The sequence below is a fragment of the Arachis hypogaea genome, chromosome 11, assembly GCF_003086295.3.
Source record: "Arachis hypogaea cultivar Tifrunner chromosome 11, arahy.Tifrunner.gnm2.J5K5, whole genome shotgun sequence".
NCBI classification, from domain to species: domain Eukaryota; kingdom Viridiplantae; phylum Streptophyta; class Magnoliopsida; order Fabales; family Fabaceae; genus Arachis; species Arachis hypogaea.
Window position 1 is genome coordinate 63,976,904 of NC_092046.1, and position 22,138 is coordinate 63,999,041.

Consider the following 22,138-nt stretch of genomic DNA (forward strand, 5'->3'; position numbering starts at 1 on the left):
CTATTTTTCCTTCTTTGACTAAAATTTTTGTAGTTGACTGAGAAACACTGCGAGATAGAGCAACATATAATTAGCCATGGCTAAACACATGTTTAGGGAGATAGATCCCTACTTTAGGAATGGTCTGTCCTTGTAATTTATTTATTATTATTGCAAAACTTAACCTTACAGGAAATTGCTTCTTAATAAATATAAAGGGCAGTCCTGAATTCTCTGTTGTTTTGTGTTTTATCCTAGGCAAGAAAGCTCTTTTTCCACAGTGATGGCCAGCTAAAATTTCTACATCCAACATATTTTAAAAAGTTTCACGACATAATAACCTTGTACCATTACATAAGCCGGCCTTAGGGTCTATGTTTCTCAATAACATCAAAGGTGCACCATTTTTTACCATCAACACATGAGGTGGTAACCTGCCTGTAGAAATTGTGTTAAGGTATTCTTGTTAATATAAATTATTAGCATCTCCTTCTACCTCATCAAATGATACTAAATTTTGTTTTTCTCCTAGAAACTGGTTGATAATTATATCGTTAAGCTATTACACATCATGATTTCTTGGCATCAATAAGCCCTTTCTACCATATAAGAAGTGTCTCACCCATGAGATTGTAAGTTTGGAAATATTTCTTCTATTAACTTGTGTAATAATATTTCACCTTTTCACAGAATTGTCATATTTGCTTGTATCCGTACAAAGTCTTCATGTATGGTAGGCTCAATTCTATCACCAATGCGCATAAGATACTCAACAAAAACATGATCATTAGAAGATCACATATTTTGTCGCGAATGGAGAATTTGAGTGCATGCCCATAAATGAGACTTAACTATAGAAGCTAAACTCATTTGTGACATACTACCTTTTGGTATGACAGGCAGTGCTTGGCAGAAATCTCCTCCCATCACCATCACTTTACCTCCAAATGGCATATCATTTGCTAATGTGTCTATTAAAGTGTAATGATTACACGATTCTTTATTTGCCATCAGTGTTTCATCCTAAATTATTGCCGTTGTTTGTCTAATCAGCTTTGCAAGATCTGATTATTTGTTTATGTTACAAATGGAGGATGGTTTTGCATTAATTGGGATCTTAAACCTAGAATAAGCTGTTCGACCCTTAAGCAATAATGTTGCAGCTATTCCTGATGTTGCAGTTACCAATACAATATGACCTTTACTTCTCAATTCTACAATTATAGCTCTGTAAAGAAATATTTTGCCTACTCCTCCCGACCCATCAACAAAGAACACTCCACTTTCTCTTCGATTAATTGTATTCATAATGCACTTGAAAGCTTTAGTTTGGTCATTGTTCAATCTTTCTATGTAACACAGGTCTTCCCGGGGTACTTCGACGGACAGTTCTTCTTGGATAAATCTGGGTATCAAGTTGTCATTGTCATTTTAGAAGTTAGAGCTGGCAAATCGTATTGTGTAATCTATTTTTTGTGCTGAAGGATGATATCATTTATATCCCTGAGTAGCTGATTTGTTAACACTAAGGCTGTTATAAGGCTGGTTGACGGATAATCATCCACCATATATGAAAAAAATTCATCCCATAGGCTTCTTACATATGTAGGCTCACAAAATATTAAGATGGTTGCAAACAACTTTCGTAAAGCACATGGCAATCATAAAACAGAAGCCTCAACCAAACACGCATAGATGCTACTGTCACTCTCTAACAATCTTCGGTATTGAGCAAATTGCTTGAATGATGAATATTTGACCCCATTCACTATTAGCAAGTCATCCCAACTGGTTGGTCCTATAACATTAGATAACAGAATACGCAAATAGAATTTTTCTCCTTCTGAAGGTGATACATTATAAATTCGACCAATGGATCTCCTCTGTGTCTTGCACCAACACCATTCCTTTTCCTTGTTGTGCCAAGTATAATACTCTGGAATTTTTCTGTACAGAAGATACCTAGATTGTTGGTTCTCCTCCCGATTTAGGGCAAAGAATTTAGTGAGCATTGTTCTAGAGAAATAATCATCGTTAAGTATTTCAGGAATGGTTTGGTGATCATAGAAGCTCACTTGATGTTGATTTGGCAAATGAATTTGCAACCTTTCCATAGATGGATACATTTGGTAAAAGTTAAATTTAAATATTCTCCAACATGCCTCTCGAGCGGCAATCCATCTTGCATCAACAAACTGTTGGACCTCATCAACATGAGAAACTTTGTGAACTTCCATTGCAACCCGGTCTGGATCCTTGTAGCAATACTTGTAGAGATATTTTATACTCTTGATGCTACTACATATCTCAACATTAATATGGCAATCATACTTTAGTAGTAGCCAAGGGTTGTACGGAACTACCCATCTATTGTCAATTATGATATTTTGGTTAATCGGTACTGGAGTGTCGAATCATCGCTTATATTGCGGATATGAGTCGTCACCTCTTCGTGTCTCTACTGCGAACTCTTTTGGGTAGTTGCATTTACATTGGCCATTTTTCATGTAGGGTGACCATTGATCAAGTGTTTTGCAAGGACCATGGATCATATGTTTTAGCACTGCATCATGTAGGTGTGGTTCTACTTTTTCAGATGGTATCTTTGCATGTATCAAACTATCATAATGCTCCGGGTCAATTAACTTGTCATTGTTTTCTAAGATTAGCAACATATGTACATGTGGCAATCCTCTTTTTTGAAACTCAATGATATAAATATAATTTTTCACCTTTTCCAAGACACCCTTAGTAATTACATCCACTTTTAGTTGTTCAAATTTGGCTCAAAAAATTCCAGTTTTTAGATCTGGATGATCCTGTGGAGTTTGAACCGGGTTAAGTTCTGAAGTTATTTCAACCCAAGATAGATTGCATGTCATTGTGAGGAAAATATCTGGCTTGCCATCTTTAAGAACAATAGCCAAGCATAAGATTCAACTTATAAAAAAATTAATAAAATCCTCAAAAGGTTCTCTATCTTAGGGATTGTCTATTATAAAATTTATACTGCTGTTCCACAGCTTTAGCTAGCCTATCCTCCATGTGATCCCATTGCTACCACCTATCGAGCCTCCTCAAACCCAGTAGAAAGTGTAGCACCCCGTTATCCTAAGCCTTACCTCTAGCCATAAAGCAAAGGATAACAAAGTGTCACGACAGTTCTAAAGCTCATACATTACTAAATATAGAAAGAAGTAATAATACTAGGAGCCTGATGAAGGAATAAAGTTCAAAATTGCATAAAGCGGATTTACAAAACGCAAAGCATACACACGATAACTAAGAGCGTAAGACACAAGATACAATGTGAAACTTAATAATAATAGTCACTATATATATAAGTATAATAACCATAGAGTACTAGCCGCAGCCCGCGGAGTTTAGGCCGACTAGTCATAATACAGACATAATAGAGTTTTAAAGTTAAAACAGCTTATACAACTTATCTCTCAAAGTAAGACTCTAGGAAAATAGAGTATAATAACAAAAGTGAGAGAGCTACATCATAATAACTAAAATACAAGATAACAAAATATCCTCCGCTCTGTCATCATGCACAAACTCACTGAGGTAGGTTGCGACCTGCATCTAAAAAACAACAACAACATATGGTATGAGAACCGGAGGTTCTCAGTATGGTAACAATGCCCAATATATAAGATATAAGGTTCCGGAATGCCAAAGCCAATCCTAGAACTTCACATCGAAAATAGATATTCAAGCTTAACAAAAATAAATAATTTAAACTATGAACCATAAACCATAAATAGAGTTATCTAAATTTAGGAAATTTCTAACTAATACCAAACCACACCTCTGTATCCCACAACTTTTGCCAACCTAACCTCCGTGCGATCCCATTGCCACCGCCTTCTGATCCTCTTCAACACCAGACAAACACAAGTATATGCAAACAAGTAATACACATGTAATAATCATGTATAGCAAGTAATTCAAGAAGCAAGCAGGCATATTATACACTTAGGCAAACTGCAAGTAATCAAATCAAACAAGCACATAAGAGATGCATATGATGAATGCTTGTCCTATTGGCTCGTGATATCACTTGTCGGTCCATCAATGCTAACTCGACACATCCTTTCGGATGTCACCTTTCTGCCACGACTGAGGATATAGCACCTAGTACGCTTTTGTATCGTTTCGAGGATATAGTGCCTAGCACACTTGCATGCTCAATGATATAGTGCCTGGCAAACTCTTGCGGCAGAGAAGAAAAACAACAACAACATATGTTTCATCATAAATCGTTCTAGGGATATAGTGCCCAGCAGACTATCATTCTAAGGATATTGTGCCTGGCACACTGTCCACATCCAACAAGTCCATCAAGCTTAAATTATCATCAGTCATCACTATTTTCTCATCTCAATCCACTTTCAATTCTCAAGTTTCAACATTCCAAGGATATAGTACTTGGCACACTCTCCTTCAATATCTATTAAGCTCATCATAACCATCATCAGTTCTTAATTCCACAAGTTACCATCCACTCACAAGTTCTAAAGCTATTGCTAATAAAACACTTCGCTAGTTCACCCACAACTTCAGAAATCTAGGTTTCTGTCTTCTAAACTCATACAGAAAATTACCGATTTAGCTCACTAACCGATCTCTATTAAAATTAAGGTCTAATTACTAGTTAGAAATCTTAAACAGTAGATAAAGAAGTTTGGCTAGAGAACCCTTGAAAAATGAAGAAAAATCATTTTTCAGCAAAATAGGGAGTGTGCGTACGCACACCCCTGCCATGCATACGCATAGGGTTAAAAAAAAGTACGTCCGCGTACGCATACAATACGTCCTCGTACGCATACAAGGAGATTGGACTATTTCGCGTACACATACCAGGGCCGCATATGCGGGAGTGCTGGAGAGAGGCCACCGTCTATGTATGGGGGTGCTCGCAAACGCATACACCTCAGTTTGTAGAAAAATATCGAGTTGCAGAATTTTCAATTTTAAACACTAAACTTTAAATGTTCATAACTTCCTGTTCAAAAATATATTTTCATCAAATTTTATATCGATTTAAAGATCTTTAAATGAACTTTAATTTAAGATAAATTTCAACCAATTTTGAAAACTGAGGATCAAGTTATAATCTGTCAAAGTTCACCAAAAACTGGTTTTTACCAAAATTAGCTAGGTTCTCGAAATTCCAAAATTCACAACGAAACCAAACCAAGGCATACCCAATTCATCACAAAACAATACCACATACTACACTTTACCATTTCATAGCTCTTCAAACAACTCAACACCCATTTCACTCAATCTTTCCCACCATAAATTCTCATAATTATCATTATTCAATCTCAATCTCAATAATTAATACCATTCACCAACAACAAAATCATAATTCATCAATATCCTTTACCAATCATTATAATTACAAACAACAACAATAATCATCATTTTATCATCATAATTCATATATCACACATTTCAACACTCCATATCATCCTCTTCATCATCAAACATAAATTCACATATAATTAATCATGTACCAACATCATTCAATCCTATCTTAGAGTTCACTAGCCTAAGTATCCAGAAACATTACATATTACATAAAAGAAATTGAAACCTTACCTTGGCAGATTATTCTCCATGCACAACCACTTTACCACAAGCGTTCAAGCCCTCACCCAACACCAAACAACACCAGGAACACTCTATATCATGAAAAACAACAAGAATCAAAGCTAGGGTTTATAACATTCAACTAAACACAAAGGTTTAGTGATATCTTACCTTGTCTAATGAGTTTTGGGGTAAAATCCACTACTCACCCAAGCTACATTACACCTAAACAACAAGAACACAAAGAAACTTAACAACCCAACAAGCCATCTTTGAAAATGACATAGGGCAGAGAAACTTGGAAGAAAAGAGTGAGTTTCTTACCACTTTTTCCAGATAGAAATGAAGATCTTGACAAAGTCTTCGCGTGGCCGCAAACGGCTTGTTAATCAGAGCTCTGTAACTCAAGATATGGCCAAAAGAAGGAGGAGAATAGTGCTCTTCTTCCTCTTCTCTTCTCTCAAAACCAGCGCCCCTCTCTTCCTCTATGTGCTGAAAATGAGCTTTCTTGACTCATTTAAGGCTTTATGTATGTTGGGCCTGGGTCCAATTTGGCCCCAGTCCAACTTGTTAGCGTTTTTAGCCCGTTTGGCGCACTTTGGGCCAAAACCTTTAGAATTAGTGCCCGGTTTTCAATTCTAAATTATTTTTGTCTTTCTAAAACAAGAATTTAATTTTTAAAATCTTTTTTTCTCAGTACGCAGTACCGGACAGACTAGGGCCAGTACTGCCGGCTTAAGCACCGGTACACATTTTTACAAAAATCTTTGGCAAAAGATACATTTTCCAACTCAGAAAAATTCATTGGATTCGAATTTCACCTTTATATTTCAAAGAGAATATTTTTATATTTTTAAACCTATTTCGAGCAATTAAATTATTATTTATTAAAATGGTTATTCCGGTTCTTACATTCTCCCCTCCTAATAAAATTTTCGCCCTCGAAAATTTGAATCGCGCGATACTTTCCTCCATGAAGCGTTCTACCACCAACATTATCAACACAATCGAGTCGTCAAGGCATTTCGTCCATCATAGTCCTACCGTATCGAAGTTTTCTCGCGCCTTTCGCTGCGTCACTCTGATTATTGGTCACTAAGAACCTGAATTACTCCGCTACATCGAACATAAATTTTTCCTTTAAACCAAATACCGATTTTGTAACATTTTTCAAAACCTTCAAAACAAGTTCAATCAAAACAAGTTTAATGTTAAACCCTTTTCAAAAGACTCAAAAATCATTTATTCGTAAATCAGTCATTTTAAATAATGATTTCCTTAAATTCATTAAAATACTTAAATCGTAGCTTTTCAATTTGAATCCCTTTCAATAAAATAAATAACAACCAAATTCAAAAATTAACAAAATTATAGAACTCGCTTTTCTTTTAAACATATCATTTAAACCAAGAGTTTCAACGTAGTTTCAAAACAAAAGCATTTAAACCAAAAGTTTCTGTAACATCCTACCACACAGAGTCTTATGCTTAAGTAAAAAAAATAGAGGTGGTGAGGTATTACGATCTCTAAAATAAAATTTAGTATATATATTAGTGTGAAAAAAATTTATAACTAGGAGCCTTTGAAGGAAAAGGGATAAACAAAATCGTTAAACAGAAAAGCGCAATACTCACGAGTGAGATAACGTAAGCAAAGCGGGGTAAAGGATAAGTTAACACAAATATATGTACAATAGAGTGCCATGATACAGCTAGCAAAGCCCAGGTCTCGGTTCGAGAAGATAACCGGTCCGAGCACATAGTTATACATACATATATAAAGTAGGAGAACCCAAAAGAAATCCAAAAGACAAGTTACAGAACTTGTTTCTCCAAAATAACCTCTAAGAGGAGTCAATACAGTATATACATATACAATGGAGATAATAAGTATCTAACTAAGTACATATAACCAAAATAAAGTCTCGAGAGCTAAGGATCTTCGCTAAATCAGAAGTCTCCAGCATGTCTGATGAATGCGATAGTCAATTCGCATATAGGATTAGGAACTCGGTTATCCAAAAAATGGAATTAGCGTTATAAGTATAGTCCTAACCCAACAAGTTGGCCACCGATCAAATTGGAGGTTCACAAGATGCGTCACAATTCAAAACTAATTTAAAACCGAGAGTATTTGACTCCCGAGTCGTCTCCCAAGGAGTACTTCTAGAACAATGAGTGTGCAAATCCGGTTGTAGAGATCAAAGGTTTGTCAATGAGGAAATGAAAATATAAAACAATAAAAGAACATGAAAAATAATAATGATTGAACTAATGAAGAAATTAAAGAACTGATTATGTAATATAAACAAGTAAAGTATAAAAGAGATCAACATAGAAATATATGGAAGATTAAAAGCATCAAAAAGAGTCTTGGCTTGGAGTGAGCTAAGGGTCCTTTCCTTGTTGGAACCACAACTATGACAATGATGATGGGTTAATCTCACTTGATCAACCCTCACATCGGAAGGTAAGTTAAATGAGCATAAGTGTTCCCAACCCACAAATCCTAAATTACTTGCTAATTGGCTTAGCAAAAAATTAGCGTTAGTGGGAACAAGAACAATTAACAATCCAAGAATTAAAACTAAATGCTGGACATTCCAACTCTAGAAACCCAATTGCTCACTTTATCCAAGGCAAGAACCAAAAATTTAGCCTAAAACCATGTTTGACATTTTGTCAAACACTTGGTGGGCAAAAAACCTTAAACATGGGAAAAAAGAGAAAAAGCTTGAAAATAAAAGCAACAATTGATATCAATCAACAAGAATAACACAAGGAAGCATGAAACAAACATCAAATATCAAATTCATCAACAAGAAATTAAAATTGCAAGAGAGAAGCAAAACTGAACTATAACTTGAATTAGAAGAAAGAGTAATGACAATGTAATTATAAAAAGTAATAACAAGAGAATACTTACAATGAAATCTAGCAAAATCCAAGATAAAAAAATGAAAATGGCACTTGAATGTAAAACCCTAATATAAACCCTAATAGAGATGATGAAAAACTTAGAGAAAAACTAACTAAAGCTTCTTACTACTACTCCTAAAACTATACTAATGATATGCTATGTTATCTTCCTCATTTTCCCCCCCAATATGAGCTAGGAGACTTCAGAAATGGGCCTCCAAAGCCCCCAAATCGTGAGTCATGTGCTATTTTAATGAAGTCATGTGCGGACACCTGTGCGGACGCACAGATGCATGTGTCCGCACACCTCGCGAAAAATCTCGTCCTGTGCGTACGCACAAGTAGCTGTGTGCACGCACACTAGGCGATGCTTGAATAGACGCGTGACGCACTCGAAGCAATCCACGCACTCTGATTGGGCAGCTGTGCATACGCACAGGTAGCTGTGCGCACGCACATGTCTCTGAGCTCATCTCCTTTGATTCTTCATGTTTCCTCCACTTTGCATGCTCTTCTTCCATTTTCTCCAACCCATTCTTACCTTATACACCTGAAATCACTCACAAACAATATCAAGGCATCGAATGGAAGGAAGATGGAACAAAAATAGTTTAAATAAGTACAAAAGAGCATATTTTCATAATCAAGCGCAATTTGGAAGGAAAGTTCAAAAGCATGCTATTCAAGGGAATAAGTGCAAGTTTATATGATGAAAATCCATCCAATTCTAAAAAATCATCATCAAATATGGATTCATCAATTTTCTCATACTTAAACACTAGCATGTCCTCATGCTAAACACACGCAAAGGAGATATATGAAAGGGAAAATGACTTATGCTATATACTATTTAAATGCATGCAACTATCCTAAGACTAATCATCAATATGTACTATGATGAGAGTTGGTAGAAACAAACCATAAAATTCCAATCCATCACAAGAACTATAAGGCCAATGCAAAGAGTTCATGCATTAAGATCAATGTCTAAAGAATTGAATTGAAGTTGTCAAAACTATCCAATCAAACAACTTGCAAGAAGATGTAATATGAAGCGTAAGAACATGGAATTGAGCGATCGAACCCCTCACCGGATGTGTATCCACTCAATTCGCTCAGTGTTTAGGGTTTAACCACTCAATTCCCCTTTTATCATGCTTTTCAAAGATTTGCAAGTCATCTAATAATCAACTAGTATTTAATGCATGAATAACAAGTATCATGAAGTCTTTAGAGGGATGTAATGGGGCTAGGTTAGGTAGGATGAAATATGGTTAAGTGGACTTAAAGAATTAGTTCTTTGATTAGCTTGAATGTCCACCTAATCCTACATCACCTATGTACACATAACAATACAACCTTTCTACCCATTTTCTCTTTCCTATCTCACTTCACTCATGCATTTTCTTTTCAAACATGGAATATGCACCCTTTATTTACTTTTTTTATTCATACTTTGTTATGCACAAGTTTTTTTTTAATTGAACTATGAATACATATGTTTTAATTAGTGAAATGCATGAGCATTACCTAATTGCCCAAAATTTTTTTCACAAAGAGTTCATGCCTTTATCACCAATGCTTCCCAAAATTCTCCCACACTTAGAATTTACACACTAATTCACCCAAGCTAATGAAAGAGTAATTCAGGGACATCAATAGTTTTTCGCTTAAGGGGATTAATGTGCTATCATTAGAACAGAAGGGAATTCATAGGCTCAAAGGGATTCACAAAGGTGAATGCAAGGGTTGGCCATATAGGTTAGTGAGTTTATCATCAAAGATGGCCTCAATCATGCTAAATGCATCCAAACACAAATACAGGACATAAAGAATCATGCAAATCAATGATCACAATAAAAAAGGAGTATAATCACACACAAGAACAACATTATGGCTGAAAAGTGTAACCATCTATTAAAGCTCAAATCTCACAAGGTATGTTGTTCTAGCTCGTTTCCATGTTCTACAAACAAAATGCTCCAAGCAAGTTGGTAAACACAATTTTTCTTCAATTCAATCAATGGTATGCCCTTAAAAAGAAAAGGTTTTATGGAAATTTCTTGGTATTTCACCAACTTACTTGTTCTATCATGCAACATGAAAATATTAACTACCAAATATCCATAAATGATAAAGAAATATTTACAGGAAACCAAACAAGATGCAATAGAAATAAAGCTACTCAAAATGGAGAAAAAGTACTACGAGAAACATTGCAAAGTGTCTTTAAGAGAGAAATTTTTACCCCCCTTGAAGTCATCGATCCTTCCTCACACTTAATTTGTGCACGGTCCTCCGTGCATGCTCACGATCCGGGAGGATGAAGAGAGGCCACCTTCAGCTGGTGGACTCATGAGTGGGATGGTCAACTGCATCATGCTCCTCCCTAGCTAGCTCGGATGAAGCTCTGGGAATCAGGCCGGGGTCTCTTCCTTCTAGCTTTGCCGCTATCCACTTAAAACGTTTGCACTTCAAATGCTCCATATAGTGGTCATCGTGCAAGATGTCTCGGAATAGATCTGGAAGAGGTCAGAGAAATGGTAAAGCAGTTGATGAAGTTGGTAGAGTTGATGGTAGTGCTGTGGGTGTCTTCCTCTTGGAGGGTGTAATGTTTGTCGATCTTTCTAAATCTCCCCTCGGAATGAACTTGTTGCCTCTAGGATCCGGAACATAATGTCCGTTGGTCACCTCTCTTACCCCGCTGCGTTTACTAAGCGCATCACCATCGATGGAAATGGAATGTTGATATTCTTCTTCTCAACCAATTTCCAAATTGATTTGCACAATAAAGGCAAGATGGCTATATGCTTTCCTTGCATAATAGCCCAGAGTAGCAAAGTAGTTCTAAATCTCACTTGGGTAGTGTGGGTGCTCGGGATGATGTAGTCCGCCACAATCTGATGCCATATACAAGCTTCTGCATTCAAATCAGAGTATGCAATACTAGTGGGAACAGAATTCCTCCCCTTGCTATACTCCCAAGATGCACCAGGACGGCCTATTCTCTCAAGAATGGGAGTCAGAGATACTCTTCCCTTGAAGACATCCACTTTTATCTTGGAATACTCATCTTTCTCAAGTGGAATATGGGGGATGTCCAGAATAGCTTCTAGAGCTTGATTGGATGTATCCAACATCTTTCCCCGGAGGAAGACTGACTTCGCTTCCCAAGCTTGGTAGTTTTCATAGAATTTCCGCACCATAGTCTCATTGACTTCAATGGGTTCTCCCTCGAGAAACTCCCAATGAAGCGAGGCAATCCTTTGGTGAATATTCACCTTGTATTGGCTTGGAACCTTCAACAGCCGCTCCCAATGGATTGTACGCTTCTTAATAGCCTTGTACTGAAAGTCGGCTCTCCGGTTAACCAAGGTATCCGGTCTATGACCTTGGCGATCCCACCAAACATCAGGAAATGGAGCGATAGTTTGCTCAACCGGTGAAGTAACCGGTGTCTTACCATTCTTCCTCATTCTAAAAATACAAAGAAAAGAGCTTCGAGATCATAGGGCAACAATAAAATAAAATCATTGAGGAAGCATTAACAATGTTAAAAGAGCTGATAGAAGTAGTGTGATTTACAAGAAATACGGTGTGTATTCCAATGTTGCGCGCAGTTCGAACACACACACCGGCCGGATATCACGGCAATCACACCCTTAAGGAATTTATAGCTCAAAGCTTCATGATTTAGTGCTCAATTTGCAAATATAGAACAGAGAAATGCAAACAATCTTCAAGCAAGCACCAGAACGAGATTGTCCATTGTTCATCCTCAAAAAGTGGTAATCACACATACAATGTTCTCAATTGGAAGTCCAAAAGATGTTTGATCAAGACATCATCAAAAGTTGAACATTTGTAAAGTGGTTACTCAATTTAAATTCCAAGATGAGCAATGAAACTTAGATTACACCAACACAATGCATTCACAACCAAAGTTCCGCATCAACAAACAAGGAAATGCATTGGTGATTTCAATTTCCTACCACTAAAAGTCATAATAGAATTTGCACCATTCATACAATATGCCTAACAAGAAATAAATTGAGCACATATGATGGCCAAGTCATATGAATCAAACAAAATGTTCATTGAGGCATTTTATCGAACATGTGGTATACAATGTGCAAGTTCATCACAATTAAGCTTAAATTTGATCATAACCAACCCAACAATCAAGCAACAACACTTTGCAATACAAAGAAACAATAAAGAAAGCAACTAATGAAATCTAAGCAACATAAAAGAAATGAAAGCAATTGCAAAAAAATATTAACATAAAAAGAAAGGAAAAACAAGAACCTGAGATATAAAGGTTGAATAGGACAAGAATGAGGGAGGAACAATGGCACTCCTTATAGCCACTGCGAAATCACAGCGTTTGGATTCGCTGGAAAAAGAAGCACCGGAAGAGAGGACTCACCGGTGGTGGATAAAGAAAGGAGAAGGGAAAGAAAGAAAGAAATAAAAGAGAAGAGAAGTAAGAGAAAGAGAAAGAGAGAAGGGTCGCCGGCGGTGAGCTGACGGCGGCAGTGGCCGGTGATGACAAGTCATCTTAGCCTAGTTTCACTAGTCTTTTTCTTTTGTTTTCAATTGATTTTATGCACTTTCTTAAGCCATAAGTAAGCCAATTGGGTGGAATTTCATATTTCCTTTGATTCAATCAACCATGGATGAATTAATGCAATTTCATGAGACTTTGTGCTATAATTGTCATATATTATGAAAGAATAACAAACTCATGATTTTGAGCATAGCTTTGATGTGTTTGGTTGATTGATGATAGGTGAAAAGAGCTTTGAAGAAGGTTGAAGAAAGAAGAAAGGGCAAGGAGCAAGAGAGAACAAAAAGCTTGAGCAAAAGCTTGCCTCAAACTTTAGCTCAAGCTTTTGGAAGAGTGAATGCACATTGGTTGGAGCAAAAAGCTTGCGCCAACGTTTGCCTCAAGCTTTTTGGCAAACGTTGGCGCCACACACCAACACCCTGGAGGAGAAAAGCTTGCGCCAACGTTTGCCTCAAGCTTTTTGGCAAACGTTGGCGCCACACATGCACACAAGGGGATCAACGTTTGGCCTAAAGTTTGACCTCAAACTTTAGCCCAAACGTTGGTAGCAGCAAATGGGGGTAGCTGATATGAAAAGCTTGGGCCAAAGTTTGCCTCAAACTTTGACTCAAGCTTTTATGATTTATAGCCCGGTTCACAATGGATTTCTCTCCAGCTCCAAGAGCAATCAACCGAGGCCTTTATCAACCCAATTCCATCAAGAGCAAAGGCCCAATCCAAGGCTTGAAGACCATTTGAAGAAAGTGTATAAATAGCTTAGGATTTAAGTTTTTCGGAGAGCTTTTCCTTTAGAATTCTTAGAACACTTACAGAGAGCTCACCTTTACATTTTTGATTTGTTGCTTTAGAATTCTAGAGAATTAGGAAGGAGAATTGATCTCTCTTCTTCCTTGTTCTTGCTCAGCACTCTTTACTTTTCTTGCTTCGGATCTTGGGTGAAGAATTGAAGAACTTCTGTTTCAATTTCACCTTGAGATCTTGTTAAATTTTCTGCATAATTGAATTTCCATTTCTGTTAATTGCTTCTTCCTCTACTCTTTCTGCAATTTACATTTCTTTATTTCCTTTGCAATTGTCTTGCTGGATCTAGGAAGGCAGTGAGATCTAGACTCAGCTATCTAGTCTCTTGAGTCCTGAGATCTACAGTTTTAAATTTCAATTTCCTTATTTCATTGCTACACCAAGCCTTTTCTCATTTCCGTTTAGATCCGCTTTAATTCAAGTCATCTTCTACTTTTCTGTTTATTGCATTTTACTTTTTCTTGTTTAATTTCTGCAAATCCAATTCCCAATTCCCTTTACAATTCAAGCCATTTACATTTCTTGCACTTTAAGATTCTGCAATTTACATTTCTTACAATCTAAGTTTCTACAATTTATATTACTTGCACTTTAAGATTCAGCCTATTTAATTTCTCTGCGCTTTAAATTCTTGCCAATTGTCCCTCTCGTTTTTAATTTCATGCAATTTAGCTTCTGTCGAATACAAACCACTCAAATCAACTCTTGATTCGCTAGACTAAGTCATCCACTAAACTAAAATTGCTCAATCCTTCAATCCCTGTGGGATCGACCTCACTCCCGTGAGTTTTATTACTTGATGCGACCCGGTGCACTTGCCGGTTAGTTTCGTGTTGGATCGTTTTCCACACATCAAGTTTTTGGCACCGTTGCCGGGGATTGAAATAGATTGACAGTGATTAAGTGAAATGGAGATCTAGATCTAGCATTTTTATTTTCTGTTTCTCTAACTTTGGACTAACCCACTAACTGTTTGAATTTTTGCTTAAGCTAACTACAATTTCATCATGGATTGAAGTATTGCTATCCTTCTGGTTTGGTACGATTTTTATGTCTTGTTTGCATGTCAGGGACAAGGAGAGCTATACCAACCTTTTGTGAACAAGACGAAAGAACCCTCAGGAGATTAAGAAGAGCTGAAAGAGGGAAAAACATTGTTGGAGAAGAGGATTCGGAAGAAGAAGAGTTCCAAGATATGGAGGAACATACAACAATTCCAACTAATCCACAAGGAGGAGCAGCTAATAACAACAACAATCCACCACAGAGAAGAGTTCTGGCTTCCTACACATTTGCAAATCCTAGACATTGTAGGAGTAGCATTCATACCCCAAATGTTAATACAAATAACTTTGAACTAAAGCCACAACTCATCACATTAGTTCAAAACAATTGCTCTTATGGAGGAGGACCACTTGAAGATCCAAATCAACACTTATCCACTTTCTTGAGGATTTGTGACACTGTTAAAACCAATGGAGTGCATCCTGACAGCTATAAGCTACTGCTGTTTCCATTCTCTCTCAGAGACAAAGCCACCCAATGGTTGGAATCTTTCTCAAGAGACAGCATTGACAATTGGGATGATCTAGTGAGCAAATTTCTTGCCAAATTTTACCCACCTCAAAGGGTTATCAGATTGAAGACTGAAGTACAAACATTCACCCAAATGGAGGTTGAACCATTATATGAGGCATGGGAAAGGTACAAGGCTCTGATCAGGAAGTGTCCCCCTGGAATGTTCAATGAGTGGGATAGATTGCAGAATTTCTATGAAGGCTTGACATTGAAATCTCAAGAGGCCTTGGATCATTCAGCTGGAGGCTCTTTGCAACTCATGAAAACTGCAGAAGAAGCTCAAAATCTCATTGATATGGTAGCTAACAACCAGTATTTCTTCGCTCACCAAAGGCAACGCCAACCATCACAGAGGAAGGGAGTGATGGAGTTGGAAGGAGTGGACTCAATCCTAGCTCAAAAAACAAATTGATGCAGCAGTAGATTCAACAACAATTTGAGCAAATGGCCAAGAGGATTGATAGCCTCCAAGTTGCAGCAGTAAGCACCAATCAACCATCAACCACATGGGGAACAAATGAAGAAACTCAAGAGGAGCAACAGCAGGAGCAAGTCCAGTACATGCACAACCAAAATTCTGGGTCAAATGAAGTCTATGGTGATACTTACAATCCTTCATGGAAGAATCATCCAAACCTAAGGTGGGGAGATAACCATAACCAAAACCAACAACCATGGCAAAGAAATTCAAATCAAAACACTTCAAGAAACAATCAAAACAACAACCAGCAGCAAACCACCCAAAACCCTTACAGAAAACCCCAAAACAACTACCCCAACTCCAACCATTATCCATCCAATAACTAACCCACAAACCAAAACACTTACCCCCAACCCTCAACACCCCATAACCAGCCAATTTCACATGACTCTCAAAGAATCACTAACTTGGAAACCTTGATAGACAAAATGTGGAAACACCAAGAAATGACAACCAAGAACCATGAAGCCTCCATGAAGAACCTAGAGAGGCAGATTGGGCAAATCTCCAAGCAGATTTCTGTTGAGAGACCATCAAGTTCTCTGCCAAGTGACACAATTCCAAATCCTAAAGAAGAATGCAAGGCAATACAGTTAAGAAGTGGGAGAACATTGATGAGCAACAATGACACTACAAGGAAGCAAATGGAGAACATCAAGAGGCCAATAGAGGGGGAAAAGCCAACACACGCAGAAGAAGCCAATGGTGATGATGCAATGTCAAGCAAGCAAACTCAAGAAAAGGAGGAACAATCAAAAATTCAAAAAAAGGGGAATGAAGCAATTGAAGAGCCAACCAAGAATCAAAAGCAACAAGCAGAGAAGAACTTTGTACCTCCACTGTCATATCCCCAGAGATTCAACAAGGAGGCTAAGGATCAACACTTTCATAAGTTCCTTGAGACTTTCAAGAAGTTGGAGATAAATATTCCCTTAGCTGAGGCACTGGAGAAAATGCCCCTATATGCCAAGTTCATGAAGGAGTTAATCAACAAGAAGAGAAGTTGGCAAGAAAAGGAAACTGTGATGCTCACTGAAGAATGCAGAGCACTGATTCAAAAGGGACTTCCCCCTAAACGTGAAGATCCTGGGAGTTTCTTTCTACCCTGTGCCATTGGTAACATGACCATCAGCAAGGCGCTGTGTGACCTAGGGGCTAGTATCAATCTGATGCCCTCCTCTCTAGTGAAAAAGCTGTGCATGAAAGAAGTGAAACCAGTACAGATGTCTTTAGAATTGGTGGACAAATCAGTAGTGTACCCAAGGGGTATAGTTGAGAACCTTCTAGTCAAAGTAGACAGATTCATTTTCCCTGCTGATTTTGTGATCTTGGAATCTGATGAGGATGATAGTGACTCTATTATACTGGGAAGGCCATTCTTGGCCACTGCTAGGGCCATTGTAGATGTAGAAAAAGGAGAGTTGACCCTTAGGTTACATGATGAAAGTGTCACACTGAGTGTCTCTCCAGAAATAAAATTCATCAATGAAAAAGAAGATAGCATGGGATCTGACGAGATAGAACTGCAGAGGAAGGAAGAAATTGACAAGATGATCAGCAAGCACCTCCCAAAGCAAGAAGTAGATAATGCAGCATGGGAAGAAGAAAAAGAACTTGTACAGAGCAATGGAGAGATTCATGAAAGCATTGATGTGTTAGTTATCAAGAAGAAGAATCTCAAAATGAAGCCCACTTGCAAGCAGAAAGGATCAATAAGCAGAAGGAAGAAGAATGAAAACAGAATAAAAAAGGGTTGGAAGAACAAAAAAATTCCAACAGAAGGGCTCTCCAAAGGTGACAAAGTGCAGTTAGTCTATCAACAACTGGGAGCAAGCCAACAGATTGATGATTACTATATTGTGAGCAAAATACTCTCACTAGAACATGCTGAGATAGAACACCAAGGAACAAAGAAGAAACTCACAATCAGGGGAGACAAGTTGAGGCACTACAATCATCAACCACCATAAAAGAAAGCCCCAGTGTCAAGCTAGTGACAATAAAAGAGCGCTCCATGGGAGGCAACCCATGATTTAAGATTTCTGCCGTTTTAAATTTAATAAGTTATGATCACCATAGCATGATTTTTTTTATAAACGTACTTAATGAATGCATACACTGCTGTGAAACATATGCTAAGACTTCTAAGTTTGGTGTACCTTCAAGTACACCAAATCAGTTTTTCAAACACTTTTAGACCATATGCTTAGTCATCTTGATGAAGTATATGACTAAACATTAAGTTTGGTGTCTGCATATGTAGATATTTTTGGAAGATCAATTTTTATTCATGAAATTTAAAAATCATGCACCGATGATCATACGTTGTTACTTTCTGGGACTTTACAATTGAAAAGAAATTATATTCTGTGATGAAGGCATCAATTGTGATTAACTGTTGGCATTTTACATTGACCCCTTAACGAGAGACAAGTTTGGTGTTTATCAAACCTTGATGTACTAGTTAAGGGACACAATTGATTCTTCATGAATATATATATATATATATATATATATATATATATATATATATATATATATAATATATAATAAAAGCAGTTCTTATGAACATTTAACCAAGAGTGACATTGAGATTTCAAAGAACACTAGTTGGAGGAAGAAACATTTTAGACTATATGACCAAACATTAAGTTTGGTGTCCTCCAAGAAAAAAAAAGAGGGACAAGTCACGGTTAAAATGGATATAAGGAATGAGAATTCACCTAGTTGTTTAATAAAAAGAAGTTTTCTTGCCACGGTTTGATAATGTTCATCCTTGTTGTCTTGTTGTGATGGTTAGGTGGTCAAAGAACACTCAATGAAAGAGACAAGACAAAAGGGGAGCATAGCATGAGGACAAACTCCCATCACATGCTTCAAAAAGTGAATCTGCACACTCCTTGGAATGAGCACGTTGAAGACCCTTGAAGAAGCAAGTTTTGTCCTCATTCACCCTCACATGCACACCTTTGATTTGCAAAGTATCCAATTGCATCCCAGCCCTCCATTGTTCAATTAAGTCATTATAAAACACCACCTTCAAGCCATGCACATAACCGAAGAGTTGCACACTTCCTGCACTCCAACCATTCAAACTCCATTCCCTTCATCATTCTTCATCATATAAGCTCAGCCTCAAATATTTTCTTTTCCAAAAATACATCAAAACCTCCAATATTCTTCACAAACCCATTAACCTCAAAGAAGATCAACCAATCAAGTGATCATGGCCTCTTCCTCAAGAACCAAACGGAGAAAAGGAAATGAACCCGAGGTGGAAGAGAATACACCGGAATATGACCGATGGAGATTTAGATCTTGGTACCATCAATTACAACTTCAATGGATGAATGAGAAGAAGATATATCCAGAGGTTCCACTCTTGCTACCAGATGAAGGGTGCCAAGAAATGAAGGATAAGATTAGAAAGAGGAAATGGGAAGAACTCGTCTCACCCATCACTCGAGTCAATGCAAATATCATAAGAGAGTTCTATGCCAACATCCCAAGACTTAACACGGGTGAAGCCCCAACATACAAGAGCTATGTATGGGGGATGGAAGTAGACTTTAGTTCAGATGCCATCAAGAAAGTCTTGGGACTAAAAGCAGTCCGCTTTGGTGAACCGGGATACCACCAAAGGGTAAATGGAGATCCGGATTATGATAGAATTTCTAGAGATATTTGTATGGTAAACTCAGAGTGGGAAGGAGATGCCAAAAACAAATACAAGTATCTGAGGAGAGGAGACCTTATCCCGGAAGCAAAGGGATGGTATGAGCTATTGAAAAGATCAATTCTGGACACAGTAAATACCTCAGAAGTCAACAGGAAAAGAGCTGTTATGTTGCATTGCATCATGGTGGGAGGAGAGGTGAAGGTTCATGAAATCCTTGCAAAGGATATTCAAAAACTTGCAGAGAAGAACTCGGCTGGGTCTTGGTTATACTACCCAAGCACCATTATGCGGTTGTGCGCAAGAGCTAAAGTGCCAATGGAGGACGATAACCCAACATGGTTGAACCCGGGCATGCCTATAACCATTGAAAGAATGATGATGGTTACTGAAGCGCAGCAGAGCCGAAGACCACACGAAAGAAGGCAAAGAGAAGAACCAATGGAGGAAGAAGAGTTACAAGAGGAAGAAGAGATACAAGAGGAAGAAGAACAGCAACACCCCCAATCACATAACAATCTGGACATGACTCAGATGCAGGAAGCGATTGGGAGATTATCACAACAGTACATGAGAATTCAAGAAAGGCAAGAAGAGTATCATTCACAATACATGAAACACCAACAAGAACAAGAGGAATGGCAGCTGAGAATGATGAACAAACAAAGTGAGTTTGAATCAAAATTCTTCGTGATGCAAGAGGAGCATGCTTTTCAATCTCACGAATCATTTGGAAAGTTAGCACAAATGCAAGCTGAAAACATGAGGGCTCTCAAGGAGTTCACGGCCCTTCAAGATGCAAGATATGAAGTCCAAGTTGATTACAACATAAACAGTCAAATCAAATTGAACTATATTGGAGAGCATCTGCACAATATGGATCCAGCGTTTCCAACTTTCGATGAGTTCTTCAACGGGAAAAGTGAGATAGAAGTGAGCAAGGCTATGAGACTTGAAGATAGAGTAGAGGAGGCGATGAATAGAGCTGGGTTCTGGCGGGGTCAACAGACAACAGACATGGACACAGGGAATACCAACAACCAAGTGTATGAAAGAAGAAAGAAAAAGCATGACAAATGAAAGGTGGACTTGCTCCTTGTTCATCACTACAAAGAAAAAAAAAGCATGCATCCTATCTGTTTAAAATAGTCTTTGCATTATGTTTGTTTCCCTTAAAATAAATAAGCTAGTCTAAGTGTATGCTTGTGTGTCTACTTTCATTTAACAAAAAGCATGCTTTGTCCCCTGCATCTTTAATTCAATAAAAGAAATGTTTGAATGTGAAGTAAGATAGTCTCTGTTAGATAGAAGTACAATAAAAGTAAGTGGTGGTATGTATGTGTGATTGTATGATAGCTCACTTTTAGTGAATAAGAGAACTAGGATGTCTCCTTCTAAGTAGAAAGTGGCCTACTGTTTATGAATCTCAATCAAATAAAAGTCCTTGGTTAAAAAGAAAAACAAAAAGAGAAAAGAAAAAAAAGCCAAAAATTGGCAATAGAATAAAAGAAAAATAAAAAGAAACAAAGCTAGACACCAATAGCTTGAACTTTAGAATATATGCCTGTGGTGTCTTTGTACTAGGATCTGCTTGGATTATTAAGTTCTTTGGAGTGCATCAACACTTGGTAACTTGGGTTAACTAACCCGGGATTATCAACTGAAAGTCCACTATCAAGAGCAACCTAGTTACAAGGCATTTAGTAACCCAAAGAGGTGATGGGCATCAATGTTCTAAATAGGAATGTGAGCCAAGTGTCTATAGTGAATAATGTGTCAAGTATAAAGAAAGAAAAGAACTTGTTACACATGACACTGAACTAAAGCTTATAGAGAAAAATAATAGTCAAGGACAAAGTAATAATGAGAGGTCATAGCAGTGTGTTGCTTGATGCTTGAAGGAGACTTTCTAGGCCTAAAAGTCAATAAGAAGTGAGTGTTTACATATCCACATAAAACCCCATGAACTACCAATAATACTCTGCTAGCATGAACATTTTCTTCCATTTCATTCTTTCTTCTCAATAATTCTTTTCTTGCTTGGGGACAAGCAAGCTTTAAGTTTGGTGTTGTGATGACAAGTCATCTTAGCCTAGTTTCACTAGTCTTTTTCTTTTGTTTTCAATTGATTTTATGCACTTTCTTAAGCCATAAGTAAGCCAATTGGGTGGAATTTCATATTTCCTTTGATTCAATCAACCATGGATGAATTAATGCAATTTCATGAGACTTTGTGCTATAATTGTCATATATTATGAAAGAATAACAAACTCATGATTTGAGCATAGCTTTGATGTGTTTGGTTGATTGATGATAGGTGAAAAAAGCTTTGAAGAAGGTTGAAGAAAGAAGAAAGGGCAAGGAGCAAGAGAGAACAAAAAGCTTGAACAAAAGCTTGCCTCAAACTTTAGCTCAAGCTTTTGGAAGAGTGAATGCACATTGGTTGGAGCAAAAAGCTTGCGCCAACGTTTGCCTCAAGCTTTTTGGCAAACGTTGGCGCCACACACCAACACCCTGGAGGAGAAAAG

The 22,138-nt window shown here is 37.5% G+C and overlaps 1 protein-coding gene across 1 annotated transcript; it reads right to left on the reverse strand.

Moving 5' to 3' along the window:
- Positions 1–1,640: 1,640 nt before the first annotated feature.
- On the reverse strand, positions 1,641–2,216 carry LOC112721424 (uncharacterized). The gene has a single exon (XM_025772489.1). It carries the CDS (start codon positions 2,214–2,216, stop codon positions 1,641–1,643), a length of 576 nt encoding a protein of 191 aa, XP_025628274.1.
- Between the last annotated feature and the right edge of the window lie 19,922 nt (positions 2,217–22,138).